Source organism: Mastigoproctus giganteus, chromosome 3 (genome assembly GCF_048544385.1).
Source record: "Mastigoproctus giganteus isolate SK-2022 chromosome 3, ASM4854438v1, whole genome shotgun sequence".
NCBI lineage: Eukaryota > Metazoa > Arthropoda > Arachnida > Uropygi > Thelyphonidae > Mastigoproctus > Mastigoproctus giganteus.
In genome coordinates, this window is record NC_143577.1 from 17,896,145 (window position 1) to 17,910,843 (window position 14,699).

At 34.7% G+C, this 14,699-nt stretch overlaps 1 protein-coding gene across 2 annotated transcripts in view; it reads left to right on the forward strand.

The window, feature by feature from the left end:
* The first annotated feature begins 3,294 nt into the window (after positions 1 to 3,294).
* LOC150087759 (carnitine O-acetyltransferase-like) overlaps positions 3,295 to 14,699 on the forward strand; it is a 63,657-nt gene continuing 52,252 nt past the window's right edge. For both annotated transcript variants that reach the window (XM_090369191.1, XM_090369192.1), the window contains exons 1-3: positions 3,295 to 3,534; positions 6,452 to 6,538; positions 14,122 to 14,240. In XM_090369191.1, the coding sequence (XP_090225317.1) occupies positions 3,376 to 3,534; positions 6,452 to 6,538; positions 14,122 to 14,240 (365 nt within the window). In that variant the 5' untranslated portion in view covers positions 3,295 to 3,375. The remainder of the gene's footprint in view (positions 3,535 to 6,451; positions 6,539 to 14,121; positions 14,241 to 14,699) is intronic.

Below are 14,699 nucleotides of genomic sequence, written 5' to 3' on the forward strand. Positions count from 1 at the left end.
GAATAAGGTCAAAATGGTCTCATCCTCCCTGACAGGACTGCCATAGCATTTTAGAGCCTCTACTTCTGTGGGGAATATTATAAGCTACTTTTCTGGAACCGCATTTTGAAACCTTGTTAATAGGTATCAATATTAATATTTATTAAGATGCTAATAATTCAGGGTGCCTCCGTAGCCAGGTGGGCAGGAGCAGCAGTGTGTAGCACACGCTTCTTGATTAGACTGGGGTTTGAGCCCATGACCACCAAATACGGACGGAGGATGCAGAAAGGTCAGGGAATGACCACCGCATATCCCTGGAGCAATATGGCCTTAGTTGCTAATGTTCCTAAAACCAAATAACATAACAACATAGCTAATAATTCATTGGATTTTATAAACACTGCCTTAACTATGTAGCAAATTTTGAAAAAAAAGTTCTGTTTATCTGCAGTTCTTGGTGTTTCTTTATAAATTGCAATACACTGATTCCAAATATGACCTAATTTTTTTGCATATTTGGTTGGTAGTAGCAATAATACTGTATCAGATTTATTAATAATTAACTTCTGTACAAAATAGAATATTTGTGCAGCAAAAGCCTGTGGCTTCCTTACATTATATGGCTGTTACTATTAATCTTTGCTACCAGTAAACAAGTCAAAAAAATCAGAAATTAAAAAGTGGGAGCTCTCCTCAGGTTAATCAAAAAAGAAATTCTTTAAATACATTTGAACAACTGTCTTTATTTGAAGATAATAAAGCACCCAAACCTATGTTGGTTTAATTATGTTCATTTCTGATTTGGAAATATGTACATGATGGAGTCAAGCGTTTCATGGTATTTTCTTATTACTTCAGTTACAGCTGTCTTTGCAGTACACTCTCACAAAACAAAAGGTCAATTAGGCCATCAGAACTTGTTGAAAAAAAAGAACCTTTGTCTTTTGCAGTCAGTCAGTGTGATCATCCCAAATCAAGAACCAGATATAGTCACCCATCAGTTTTATTTCCATCTTCTTGGTACCACTTCTCCATTGACTGTATGTCCTAATGGACTTTCTCCCCATGCCCTTCACTAGTTGCCCAGATTTGGTCTGAAAAAATCCATGTGAAAATGCAAGTAATGGAACTTGATTGACGTGATTAGGCATCCCATTTTTCTGTAATTTTAAATCAACTTGTCAACTAGACCTTTGTAATTGTCACCTGTAATTTTACCAAGGAAGCTACAAGGCGAAATAACTGCTAGGCATTTCACTCAGCACCAGTCACTTTGTCTTCCAGTTGTTGTAAAGCCAAGATCTGCTTTACAAGAACCGATAAATTTGGGACCACTAAATATGCCACTTTTCACTTTTGCATTAAGTAGTTTTGGAAACATAGATTGTATATTCTTAGTATCACCGTGAGGATCAGATGCTTTAACAAATTGTTTGATTGGTCTGAGTGTAATATGCAGTGGTGGAAGCAAGACTTTGTTTCTTGGCGCCTCCGTAGCCAGGTGGGAAGGAGCAGCAGTGCGTAGCACACGCTTCTTGATTAGACCGGGGTTCGAGCCCGTCACCACCAAATACGGAGGATGCGGAAAGGTCAGGGAATGACCACCGCATATCCCGGAGCAATATGGCCTTAGTTGCTAATGCTCCTAAAAACCAAATAACTAACTAACTAACTAACTTTGTTTCTTGGAAACAAGGGATTGTTTACTGCATTGTGTGTACCAGATGCAACCTAATCCTGGCAGACCATATGTGTGTGTACTCTTCTTATGTAGTGCCAATCTATTGCCCTGCCTGTCACAAAGACTGAGAAAGCAAAGGAAGTTAGTGAAACAACCTTGAAAACTTAGAAGGAACCCGAATGGTATGGCATTCGGTATGAGGTGTCCAGAGGCACTTTCATTTATACTGGTCATACTTGCTTTTCTCTAACACAGTCTTCATCATGCAATTCTGAAGACTTCCAGTGCAATATATTTGAATAATGATGGCCCTTATGTAGTGAAAAATTAAACAATAACAACTAAGAGTGCTTGCCATCAACACCAAATCACTGACAAAGAATCAGATTAAATAAGAAATAAAAAATAGTAAAGCACTTTTTATATATATAAAAAGCATAATGACCACCACGAAACCATCCTGCTGATGTGTACCTGCAATTACAAGTACCATAACAGAAATGAAGTGCTCGTGAATCGTGACTTGTTGTGATTACCCACAGGCATTCTAAAACGGACCTCATATCTGCTACAAAACTTGGTGTCATCAACGATCGTATGCTTCACTTGCTTCAGACCTATATAATGTTCACAAATATAGCAGGATGAGTATGGAGATAACTTACATCTTTGCTTGTTTGCCATAACAAACTGCAAAAAAAAAAAAAAATAATAATAATAAAATAAAATACTGTAGGTATTTATATATATCACATATTGGTATGTGCTTATGTAATATGTATAAATATATATAAATGTCGCAGAAACAAACATAAAACCATCAATTAGACCCACCAGTTGTTCTTTGCATACCAAAAAACTGATTAAAATACTTAACGTGAACTGTTGGAAAAATGTCTATTAAATCTCTTAGGATTGTGTGGAATACTCCACACGATGGCCTTCTCAAATTTAATTATAAAACCTTCAGTTGCTGCAAAAATATTGAGATTAGGTAAAACTAATTATACCATTGGATTCAGCACACAAAATACATAAAATCAGTTAAATATAAACTTTTTTGTTGCTTATTAAAATTAAGGAAGCTTGGGGAGGAAATTAAGGAAGCTCTAGAATGAACCGCCAATCCCTCTCTATAAATAGAGAGGGATTGGGAGTTCATTCTAGAAGTTTTTTTTATTTATTTTTTATTTTTTTTCTTTCACAAAATGAGCACTGTGTATAGTTAGTTAACAAATATTTAGTGACTGCTGCATTGAGACTCTTGAAAACTTGTGTGATATGAGCTTTCCCATAACTGCAACTATTGAGGCACGGGAAAATGTAGCGTTTGCTCTGTTTGCTGCATCCTTTTAGGGGGTCAAAAATGAAAGACAGCATTTACACAACTTGAGCACCTATATTTTCTTTTTATAAATTGTATACAATAGTGTCCATTTTTAATGTGAAGGTACTTAATATTTTATGCCATTAAAACTTAAGTACCTTCATTAAGTATACAGTAGTCTACTGTATACAAAAAAATTTCAAATGGAAAATTTAAGCTTTATAAATAGTCTTATTTTTTATGTAAAAAAAACTTATTAAATATTTTTATTAATACTTATGAGTATGATTAATTTTCTTTTAGATCCTACCAACTGATGCACAAATCAAGCAATACAGTTATATATATTTGAAGCTATCTATTTCTCTTGACATAAGGCTAAAACATGTCTTCCCTCCTTGACTCAAGTTTGAATGGCCAGATGTTTGCATATCAGGATTCTCTTCCTCGATTACCTGTACCTGCATTGCATTCTTCATTAAAAAAGTACCTGCAGTCATTGAAACCCCTGTTAACTGAAGAAGAGTTTGAACACTCAAAGAAGGTTAGTTTTAAATACCTTAATGTTTTTTTAGATTAAAAGAAAATTCTATTTTTTTATAATAAATGCCCTTGACTAAGATTTTGAGTTATGATTGCACTAAGAGGATGTAGAGAGTAGTATGTGCTCTGTAGCATAAATGTAACCAAACCTTTGAAGTTATAACTATTAAGATATCACCACAACCAGTTAATGATATAAAAGAGTGTGTGCCATTATGTGCAGAGAAGGGCAACCAGATTGGCAAAGGGGCCAAAAAGATTTAAGCCTTGCCAAGACAGGCTTAAATTCTGAAAATTGCAGTGTCTGGAGACTAGACATCTGCGAGGTGTGATATGATTGAGGTGTTCGAGTCTTTGAATGGATTGAGCAAGCTCTGTGCTGATGGGATTCTTTCTTTTGCTCAGACTACACACAAGGGGGCATAAATTCAAATTGAGGAGGATAGTTGCAGGATAGATGTGTGCAGGTTTGCCTTCAGCCAACCGGTGGTTGATTGTTGGTATGCCCTCGTTGGTATGCAATTGTTGGAACAAACTTCCATCTGTTGTTGTGGAAGTGGGCAGGTTGAATAAATTCAAGGAAGACCTATATAAATTATTAGAGAGGATGGGAGGGTTTTTTCTTTTGTTTTCCTTTGGCTAATGCTCTATAAGCTTGCTTTCTTGCATTGTATGCCAGTAGTGGCATATGATGTAAGACCACTACCACTACAATAACAACTAGCACATGCCCTTGATCATCTTTTTATCACTTACAATAAGTGCCCTGCCTACCCCCATATAACGATCTGTGAAGTGAAAGCAAGTCAACACTTCAAAATCATAGGTCCTCCCTTGATCAGTGGCGACAGGCTCGTAATCTGTGATCAGCATTCTCTGGTTATGCTACTTTTATTTCATTTAAATTAAAGCAGATGTTGAAAGTGATTACTTTGCATATTGCAGTGATAATGTGTGATACAATTGCCATAAATATGCTGCAATTAAATCTCAGATATTGTTTTTGAGGTCTTTTTTTTTGGCATGTGCATTGTTGTGGTATATATTTTCTTTCAAATAGCTCCAGAGATAAATAGTGCATATATTTAAGTTCAGTGATTTAGATCTAGGAAACCAAGCCTGAGACTTACAAACCAATCTCGGACACTTTTTCAAAATGTGCATTGAGATAGTAGCTGTGTTATGTAAGGTGTATGTCTGTTATTTTTCAGTTAACCTTTCATCGTTCATGTGGTGTCTGACATGCACTTTTTTTTCTGTTATTTTAAATTTGGGAATAAAACCATTTCTTCCCAATTACCTTTCACCTTTCACCAAGTTTCTCTAAATAATAATGGGGCACTTTCTATTTTTGTTTCAATTTGCTAAAGTTAAAGTAAAAAGATAAATTGCAGCCATTATCAATCCATTGCAGGATGGAAGCCCCCTCAACAATTCATGTTGAGGAAAATGGACCATAATCTGCCACACTGGTCTAGTGCAGATCAACTGTATTTAGCAGTCAGGGGCTTGAACCTGGGTCTACTCGAAGAGTGTGTGCTCTGCACTCCCACTCCTGACCACTTGGCTATGGAGGCCTCTTTACTAAAGCTATGGTGCCTCCATAGTCAGGTGGGCAGGAGCAGCAGTGCATAGCACATGCTTCTTGATTAGACTGGGGTTCGAGCCCGTGACCACCAAATACGGAGGATGCAGAAAGGTCAGGGAATGACCACTGCATATCTCCGGAGCAATATGGCCTTAGTTGCTAATGCTCCAAAAAACCAAATAACAAACAAACTAAACTACGAGGGGTTAACTTTGTTTAGTGTCTAGCAGACACCATGCAAGTGATCACATCTTTTTTTTGGAATTAGTTGGGATGTAAAAGTGTCACTGGTCCAACAACCACTATGAATTACAGGATTTATTCCCACTACCATTGACTCTGAAGGGTGGATGGAAGAGAAGGGATGAATTATGTAATGCATCCACATTAATGGCATACTATAATTTGACTCATTGTTCCCATTATATATTGTATATTTTTCTGGAAATTTCTTTTTTCAAAAGGGCTTTCCAAATGAAAAGCCAATGGAAATGAAGGGAGGAAGTGTGTATAATAGAAGAGGATTGAAAAAAAAATGCATACAGGGCAAGAAAAATGGGCTATGTGCACAATGAAAAATGGATTAGATTATATAAATAATAATTAATAAAAGAATAATTTTCAATTCAACAAAAAAGCTAAAAATTTAATTTTTTATAATAAAAAGGACACCAATAGATGCCATACAGGCATTAATTTTAATTTATTTTTTTATTTTTAAATTTACTTTTTAATTTTTGCATTACAAACCCATGCCAGAATTAAGTATCTTGCTTAATGTTCTATTTTCAAAAAGACAGATTTAATAGAGAAAATAGGAGAAATACACACATAAAAAAAACAGGAGCACAGGAAAACTCAAAATGGAACCAAAAAGGAAACAAACATTTTGTCTTTGATCACAAAGTAATAATAAATATAGCTTGTGGAGTGCTTTAGGTAAAATCATTTCATCATAATATTTTCTCTGTTTTTTCACCATCTTATTTAATATTAATTATATTATTATAATGTAGCATTTTGTCTTTTAGGGTCGAGGTTTTATCTGAATTTCTAAAAACCAATTTGGGAGATTAAAAAAATATTAAAATCAAAGAAAACCGGAAAAATTAATGTCCCCATTACCCACCATTGTTTATTTGGTGCTGATTTTTAAGAAATTAATGGTAATTTGATGGTTAAATATGATATTATTTTGTGTCTGTAATCCAGTGTAATTTTTTTTTTTTTTTTTTTGATGCATACTTGCTAATAGTACCATTTATTGAATTGCATTCTTATCCCTAAAAATTAATTTAAAAATGCAATTATTTTGTTTTTTCTGTATTAGATTGTTGAAGAATTTGGATCCCAAGGTGGCTTAGGTGAGCAGCTACATGCCAAACTGACGAAAAAGGCACAAACAACCGATAATTGGGTAAGAATAGACGTTCAATAAATATGACATGATATTACATCTCTGCTTCAACTAATGCGAGTAATGTGTTCCTGGAGAATCATTCATTAGTTTAATTCTTCCTAGTTGAATAATTATTTTCCACTAGTAAAATATTATAATTAGAAATTGTTTTAAAGAAAAAGCATTTTTATATTATAAAATGTATTTAAACAGTGAATGAGCATGACAATAGCACAGGGTGTTCCAAAAGTCACTGGTATTTTGGTGAAACAGTGCGATTTTCAAATAAATTTCATTACGACAAGTAAATATACTTGTCATAATGATTCTTTTTTACATAAAACATAAATATTTGTGATGTGTTAGAGATGTTATTATAATTTTTATTAATTTTTTAAAGTTTTTTTTTTATTCAGACCCATAAATCATGATGAATATTCAAAAGCAAATTTTTGTTGTAACATCCTGCATCAAAGGAATGAAGTTTTGTGAAATTAAGGAAAGATTTTCAAGATTTCATGGTCCCAGTCCTACAGACAATACGATTTGTGCACTGGTGAATAAGTTTAAGAGAACTGGGTCTGTGCGTGATGAGAAGAGATGTGGATTCCCAAGGACAGCATATAGAAGCATTGAATCAATTTGAGAAATGTTCGAAGAGGACCTAAAATTATCAGTTTAGGGAGGGATCTCAAAGACTGAACATACCCAAAACATCAGTTCACAGAATTTTGTGTTTGACACTGATGAAAAAGCCCTACCACATCCAACTGTTGCATGACCTGGGTGAAGAAGATTCTCCACATTGAGCAGAAATGTATGCAGAACTTGTCGATCAAATCCAAAAAAACAGCTTAATGGACCACACTATGAAATTGCCTTGAAATTCTTTTCCTAATTTCACAAAACTTCATTCCTTTGATGCAGGATGTTACAACAAAAATTTGCTCTTGAACATTCATCATGAATTATGAATCTGAAAAGAAAACATTAAAAATTAATAAAAAATTATAATAACGTCTATAACACATTAAAAATACTTATGTTTTATGTAAAAAATAATAAATATACCTGTCATAATGAAATTTATTTGAAAATCACACTGTTTCAGAAAAATATGTAGCGACTTTTGGGGCACCCTGTATAAAAACATATGGAAATAAAAATTCAAATCTAAATAAGAAGATGGAAAATGCATATTTTTATTTTTACAAAAAGAATGTTCCTTTTTATGCATGTGTTTGTAGATTTATGTTTTTTTTGCATGTGAACTCCACAAGTATATAGATCTATGTTTTTTCAAGGTCATTTCAAGTACATATCAAATAATGTATCCATTTGTATATGAATTGGCTTGAAACTTGTGCTGCTATTTCTTCTGTGTTTCCAGCTAGTAGTAGTAATAGTGGCATGTGATGCAAGAAAGAGCTTATGCAGCATCAGCCAAAAAAAAAAAAATTTTTTTTTACACAACCATTCTCTCCAAATGTTTGTCCAGTTCCTCCTTAAATTTATTTAACGTTTCAACTTCCACAATGACAGATGGAAGTTTGTTCCAGCAATTAACCACTCGCTGGCTAAAGGCAAATTTCCGCACATCTATTCTACATCTGTCTTTGTTCAATTCGAATTTATGCCCCCTTAGGTTCATAATCTGAACAAGTGGAAGAATCGAATCAGAATTCAGCGTTCTCAACTCATTCAAGGCCTTTTACACCTCAATCAGATCACCTCGCAGGTGCCTAGTCTCTAGCTGCTGCAATTTGCAGAACTTAAGCCTCTCTTGGTAAGAGGATCACTTCATTCCCCTCACCAATCTTGTTGCCCTTCTCTGTACATGCTGAAGCAAATCTACATCCTTCCTAAAATGAGGCCTCCAGACCTGTATGCAGTACTCAATGGCATTGCCTTATAAAGAGGGACAATCACCTCCTTTTCCCTGATAGCAAAATTCCTATACATCATTGACAAAACCCCATGACCTGCCCTGGCAGCCTGTCTGCATTGCTCAGAAAACTTCATATCTGACTGCACAGTTACTCCCAGGTCTTTTTCATTTTCTACCACCTTAAGTGTAGTACCACACAGTTGGTACGTTTCTCTGGGGTTACTTCTACCCATATGCAGTACTTTGCATTTGTCAATGTTAAACTTCAGTTGCCACTTCTCAGCCCATCTTCCCAAATTTTCTAGATCCTGTTGCAGTAGCACACTGCCATTACTGTCATTAACAACCCTTCCAACCTTTGTATCATCTGCAAACTTCGACACTAAGCCTGATATACCTTCATCAATATCATTGATAAATATACAAAACAACAGTGGACCCAACACCGAACCCTGTGGAACTCCACTAAAACATTAGTCCATGAAGAGCAGTGCCCATTGATTACCACCCTCTGTCTTCTCCCACTCAACCATCCTTTTATCCATTGTAGCAACTTACCCTTAATACCATTCTGCTCCAATTTGTACTGTAGTCTTCCATGCAAAAGCTTTCCTGAAATCTAAGTATATGATATCAAAATTTTTTTTTGCATCCAGTTTCTTTGTAACCACATCATAATATCCAATCAAATTTGTCAGACAAGACTTTTCCTTAACAAACCCATGCTGTGTCTGAATTATTGCTGCAGTCTTGTCTAGATGATCCTGCAATGCATCTTTAACCAGTGACTCCATTATTTTACCCGGAACAGAAGTTTAACTAACTGGTCTGTAATTACTCGTGTCACCCTTCATTCCCCCTTTGTGAATTGAGGATACATTTGCACATCTCCAGTCCGTGGGGATCTCCCCTGAGTCCAAGGATGCTCTCATAATTATGGTTAAGGGTTTGCTTACTTCCTTTTCCACCTCCTTTAATATAACTGGATGGATCCCATCCATCCCAGGTGCCTTTCTTATGTTTAACTTCAACAATTTCTCCTCCACTTTGCTCTCAGTTATTACAAAATCATTAAGCACCCTGCTACAATTTGATAACGTTCTGACATTTTCAATCCTTAATAACTCCTTGTGTGTGAATGTAGATGCAAAATACTCATTCAGTTTGTTTGCTATTTGAGCAGGATCATCAGCAGTCGAACCATCATTATCAAGTGGACTAATCAGATTCATCTCCTTCCTTTTAGAGTTTATATAAGTAAAAAAATCCTTGCTGTTTTTCTTAGCATTCTTTGCCAAAGATTTCTCGTAATCTGCCTTTGCCTGCCTAACCTCCTTTGTGACTTTATTACAGACTAGCTTATATCTGCCATAGGCTTCTGAGTCGCCTGATAATTTATATGCATCCCTTACATTTTTCTTCTCTGCCATGAGTCTCATTAGTTCATTTGACAACCATTTAGGCCTAAACCTTGAACAATATTTCTTAATAGGTATGAAACTTTTAGTAGCTTCCACGATTAATTCCTTGAATGCTTCCCACTTAGAATTTGCTGTTGGTAGAATCATCAGTTGATCCCACTGTACAGAATTTAAAAACTGTCTGAGACCACTGTAGTCACCTTTACGGAAGCAAAAACCCATCCTTTACCCCTGATGATAATTATATCTTTAAGTAGATATAATTTTAATGGATGGCAGCATGAAATTAACTTTGAAAATCAGAGGAGCAGGAGGACATTACATCTGTTGGCCATTGTTATCTGATTTTGGCTTATACAAGCTGAAATTGAAGAATTTCTCTGGGATTCAGATCCATAAGTTAATGAATTAAGTAATGCATAAATAGATGTAGAAGATATTATTCTTCAAAAATAAAAATAATGATGATTTTTTTTTCTTTTTAAACTTTTTTTTTTAATGAATTCTTTTCAATGCATGTGGGGGGGGGTGCATATTTTAAAAAAAAATTTAGTTTGATTTTTAATAGTAATTTTACTCTGGTACTAACTAGACATGCAAGTTAAAATAAGAATAAATTAATACTTAAAAGCATTTACGAACAAATTTTTTTAATTTTTACTAAACTTCAAAATTTAATGGAGTTGTATATTCCACAATTGGAAACTAATTATAAGAAGACCACACACATTTATACAGCTCACTCGTGCCTAATAATTTGGGGATGCTAAGGTGGTGAAGTTGTCTGAACTTATGTTGTGTTAACAAAAGGAAACCTCTTATTCTATTTTAACAACTAATCCATTCCCCTGTTTGGGTGTTATTTTTGATTGAGTGCATAAGTTCAGACCCCCCCCCCAAACCTACTCTTTAATGGGGTGTATATGGGGTGTATATCAATCCCACATTTTTTTTTATTTGCTTTTATATTAAACTCTGTTCACTTTTCAAGAAAAGTGTTTTATATTTATACCTTTCAAGGAAAGTTTTCTTACTAATTTCAAAATTTTAAGGGTGAAGGTAAAGAAAGCCAACACTAGAATGATGAGAAATGTCGGATAACTTAAGTGGAAAATTAGTTTCCCAATACGGCACTCTAGTTCTGCTCGCTCGGTAAGCAGACGGTAGGTGTTATCGGTCTGGAGCAAAGTCGAGAACGATATATTGATTGACAGGTAGGCGTGGCAAACGATGTGCTGATTGGTGCGTGAACACAACACATGATAACATCGGTTTAGCATCACTCAGAAGCACTAATGGTAACTTGCCCTAATCACACATGCCCTAATTAACACTTTCCATAATGGTGAAAAAAAGTCAAGTTACCTCCACTTGAATCTCATGGGAGCTTGAACCCCTCCTGAAGTGGAAGGGATAACCTAACCTCTGTTCTTTAGAATCATCGGTGGACTAGCGCATAAGTTGTTTATCAACAAAATATTAATTTTTTATTACTGTACTTTTATTTTTAAAGACACTCGTGCGGATACACACGTATCATAACATCAATCAACACCTCAATATCTATTCACTATATATAGATATATATATATAAAAAGAATCTTTCTTTCTTTTCCTATTATTTCCTAACCTAACATTTAAGGTTAGGTCACAAAATATAAGGAAACCTTTTCTATTAGTATCTATTAGTAATGAAGTTTAACATTGACAAATGTAAAGTACTACATATGGGAAACAGCAACCCCAGAGCAACGTATCAACTCTGTGGTACTACACTGACAGTGGTAGAGAATGAAAGGGACCTGGGGATGGTTGTGCAGGCAGATATGAAGTTTTCTGAGCAGTGCAGAAGGGCTGCAAGAGTAGCTTATGGTGTATTGTCAATGATATATAGGAATTTTTATAGCAGGGATAAGGAGGTGATTATTCCCTTGTATAAGGCAATGGTCAGACCACACCTAGAGTACTGTATACAGGCCTGGAGGCCTCATTTCAAGAAGGATGTAGAGCTGCTGGAACGAGTACAGAGAAGGGCAACAAGATTAGTGAATGGAACAAAGGGGTGCTCTTACGAAGAAAGGCTTAAGTTTTGCAAATTACAGTGTCTGGAGACTAGGCACCAGCACGGTGATCTGATAGAGGTGTATAAAGCCTTGAATGGTTTGAGCATGCTTAATGCTGATGGGATTCTTCCGCTTGCTCAGAATAATCACCTGAGAGGGCATGAATTCAAATTGAGGAAAGACAGATGTAGGATAGACGTGCGGAAATTTGCCTTTAGCCAGCGGGTGGTTGGTTGGTGGAACAGACTTCCATCCTAATTTTTTTAATGATAACTTAAATAAGTTTAAGGCTCAGCTGGACAGGTATTTCGAATGAACAGAGGGGTGAAGTGGAAGTGGTTATTTTTTATTTATTTATTTATTTTATTTTTTTTTGGCTGATGCTGCATAAGCTTGCTTTCTTGCATCAAATGTCTCTACTAATGCTAATGCTATTATTTCCTAACCTACCATTTAAGGTCAGCTTATGAAAAATAAAGAAACCTTTTCCTTTTTTCGTAACCAAACCTAAATCAACAATATAGTAAAAATACTCATGAACTCCAAAAATCTGCTTTTAATAATGAGAAAAAAACGTAATGAAGAACATAAAAATTAACGGAACAAAACTTTTATTAATTTAGTTTTCATCAAAAAATCAACCAACGTTTTATTTTCCTAACAAATTTCTTCCATCTTTAAAAGATTCATCGCTGCTATTACCTGTTTACTGTTCATCACGAAACTATTATGCACCGTTCTTTACTCATAAATACACATTATAATGCCAACCAATGACTACACAGTAGCTTGTCATCTGTCATGCCCACCACCAATCATTTCATAGTTTGCCATGCCTACCTGTCGATCAATATATCCTTCTTGATTTCAGCTCCAGACCGATAACACCTACCATCTGTTTACCGAGCGAGCAGCTCTAGGGTCTGGTGTCTGGAAACTAATTTTCCGCGTAAGTTATCCAACATTTCTCGTCGTTATTGTGTTGACTTCCTTTACCTTAGCCATTTTAAGAAATTTCCATTGAATAATACAAAAATAGCCAGGTGTGCCAACTTATAGGTTAATAATTATTAATGTAAATTTGTCCACAGATTAAACATGGACCTGTCAGAACTTTTACTATGTCTAATCTCTGCTTCTATTTGTATTTTTCTGATCCATCCCTTTTGCATTTTATAAAACAAGATGCTTTTTGTAGTTGTGCCATAATCATATTCTCTCTCTTACACACACACACACACACACACACACACACACACACACACACACACACACACACACACACACACACACACACACACACACACACACACACACACACTTGAAAAGTTATGAGTTTAAATGTTTACTGGAACAATTACTTAAAAGGACTTTCCATTTGTGACTGCTGTAGTCAACTTATATTCTCAGACAGTTGTACCCCCCTCCCCCCGTGAGGTATTCTTGGTTTTTTCATCCTCCAAAATCTGCAGTCTGACCCATTAACATGATATCCTACAGACACTATGCACACTGACCTGCTCTTTTTATTCCATACTTGAAACTTTTTAATTTTAATTTGTTTATATGCCACTGAGAAGGAAACAAATCTTCCTTAAATGTCTGGGGTGGCAATGGCACTCCACTGGGAATAAAGAACAGTAACCTTCTCTATTTGGGAAGTGCTCCTTGTTGGAAAGTGCAAGGCTAGTTAACTCATTGTGAAGGATTTCACAATATGAAGTTATAGAAATGATGCTGTTTTGCAACTTTGTTTGCTTTCTTCTTGAATTTACTGTGTATTAAAATTATGCCTTAGTGTACTACCCAACATATATAAATACATTACTTAATTTAGATTTTTTGTATGTCAGCCCTATTTGTAATAAGAAGCTTTCACTTGAAAGTAGTTGTCTTCAATAATGAATGCCATCAAGTTATTGATTACTGGAACAGATTTCTTCTGTTGATAGGTGAGGCTGACAGTTTGAAGAAATTCAAAGTTCAACTGGATAGTCACCTATATATATAGAGGGAAGTGTATAATTTGTTTTCCTATCTACTTTTTTTTTTGACCACAGGAAGACCAGTGCAGCCAAAGCCTGTGGCTTCCTTGCACTGTACGACTAATACTAATACCATTAAATAAAATTAAACTTTACTGCTAAAAAAAAAAAAAAAGAGATTATTGTTTTTCTTTTAAAATACAAAATATATTTAAAATTCTTCAGTGTTTTCATCCTCTTCTAGATTTCAGAATGGTGGTTGAAGAGTGCTTATTTGGAATGGCGTACACCTTTACCAGTATATTGTAATCCTGGTATGATTTTCCCCAAGTTATATTTCAGAGACTTAGACGATCGGCTAAGGTAGTGTATATGTTTATGTATTTGATTTTATTTATTGTTTAAATAATTTTTTTTATTGAACTGGAACAATTTTACTAGAACAACCAGTAAAATTGTTCCAGTATGACACCAGTAGAAACAACCTTTCGAAATAAAGAATCAGTTAATCATATGCCTCTTTATTGTTATTGAAAGGATTTTATTAGTTTTTTCAGTGTTTTGTTTTTTCAACATTATGAGGATTTATTAAAAATTGCATAACAGTTTTTGATGATTGTGTATTTATTGACTTGTGAAAATTTAATTTTGCATTTTCTTTTAATTTCCTTGTCACAACTAATGTAACTATTATGACCTTTTTTTGCATTAGTATTGTTCAGATTTATTAATATTTTATGTTTAATTTCATTATTTCAGTTTACTTGTTTTTTGCTAATTGCAGTAGAAATAATTATAAAAAAATGAGTTTTAAACTTGTTT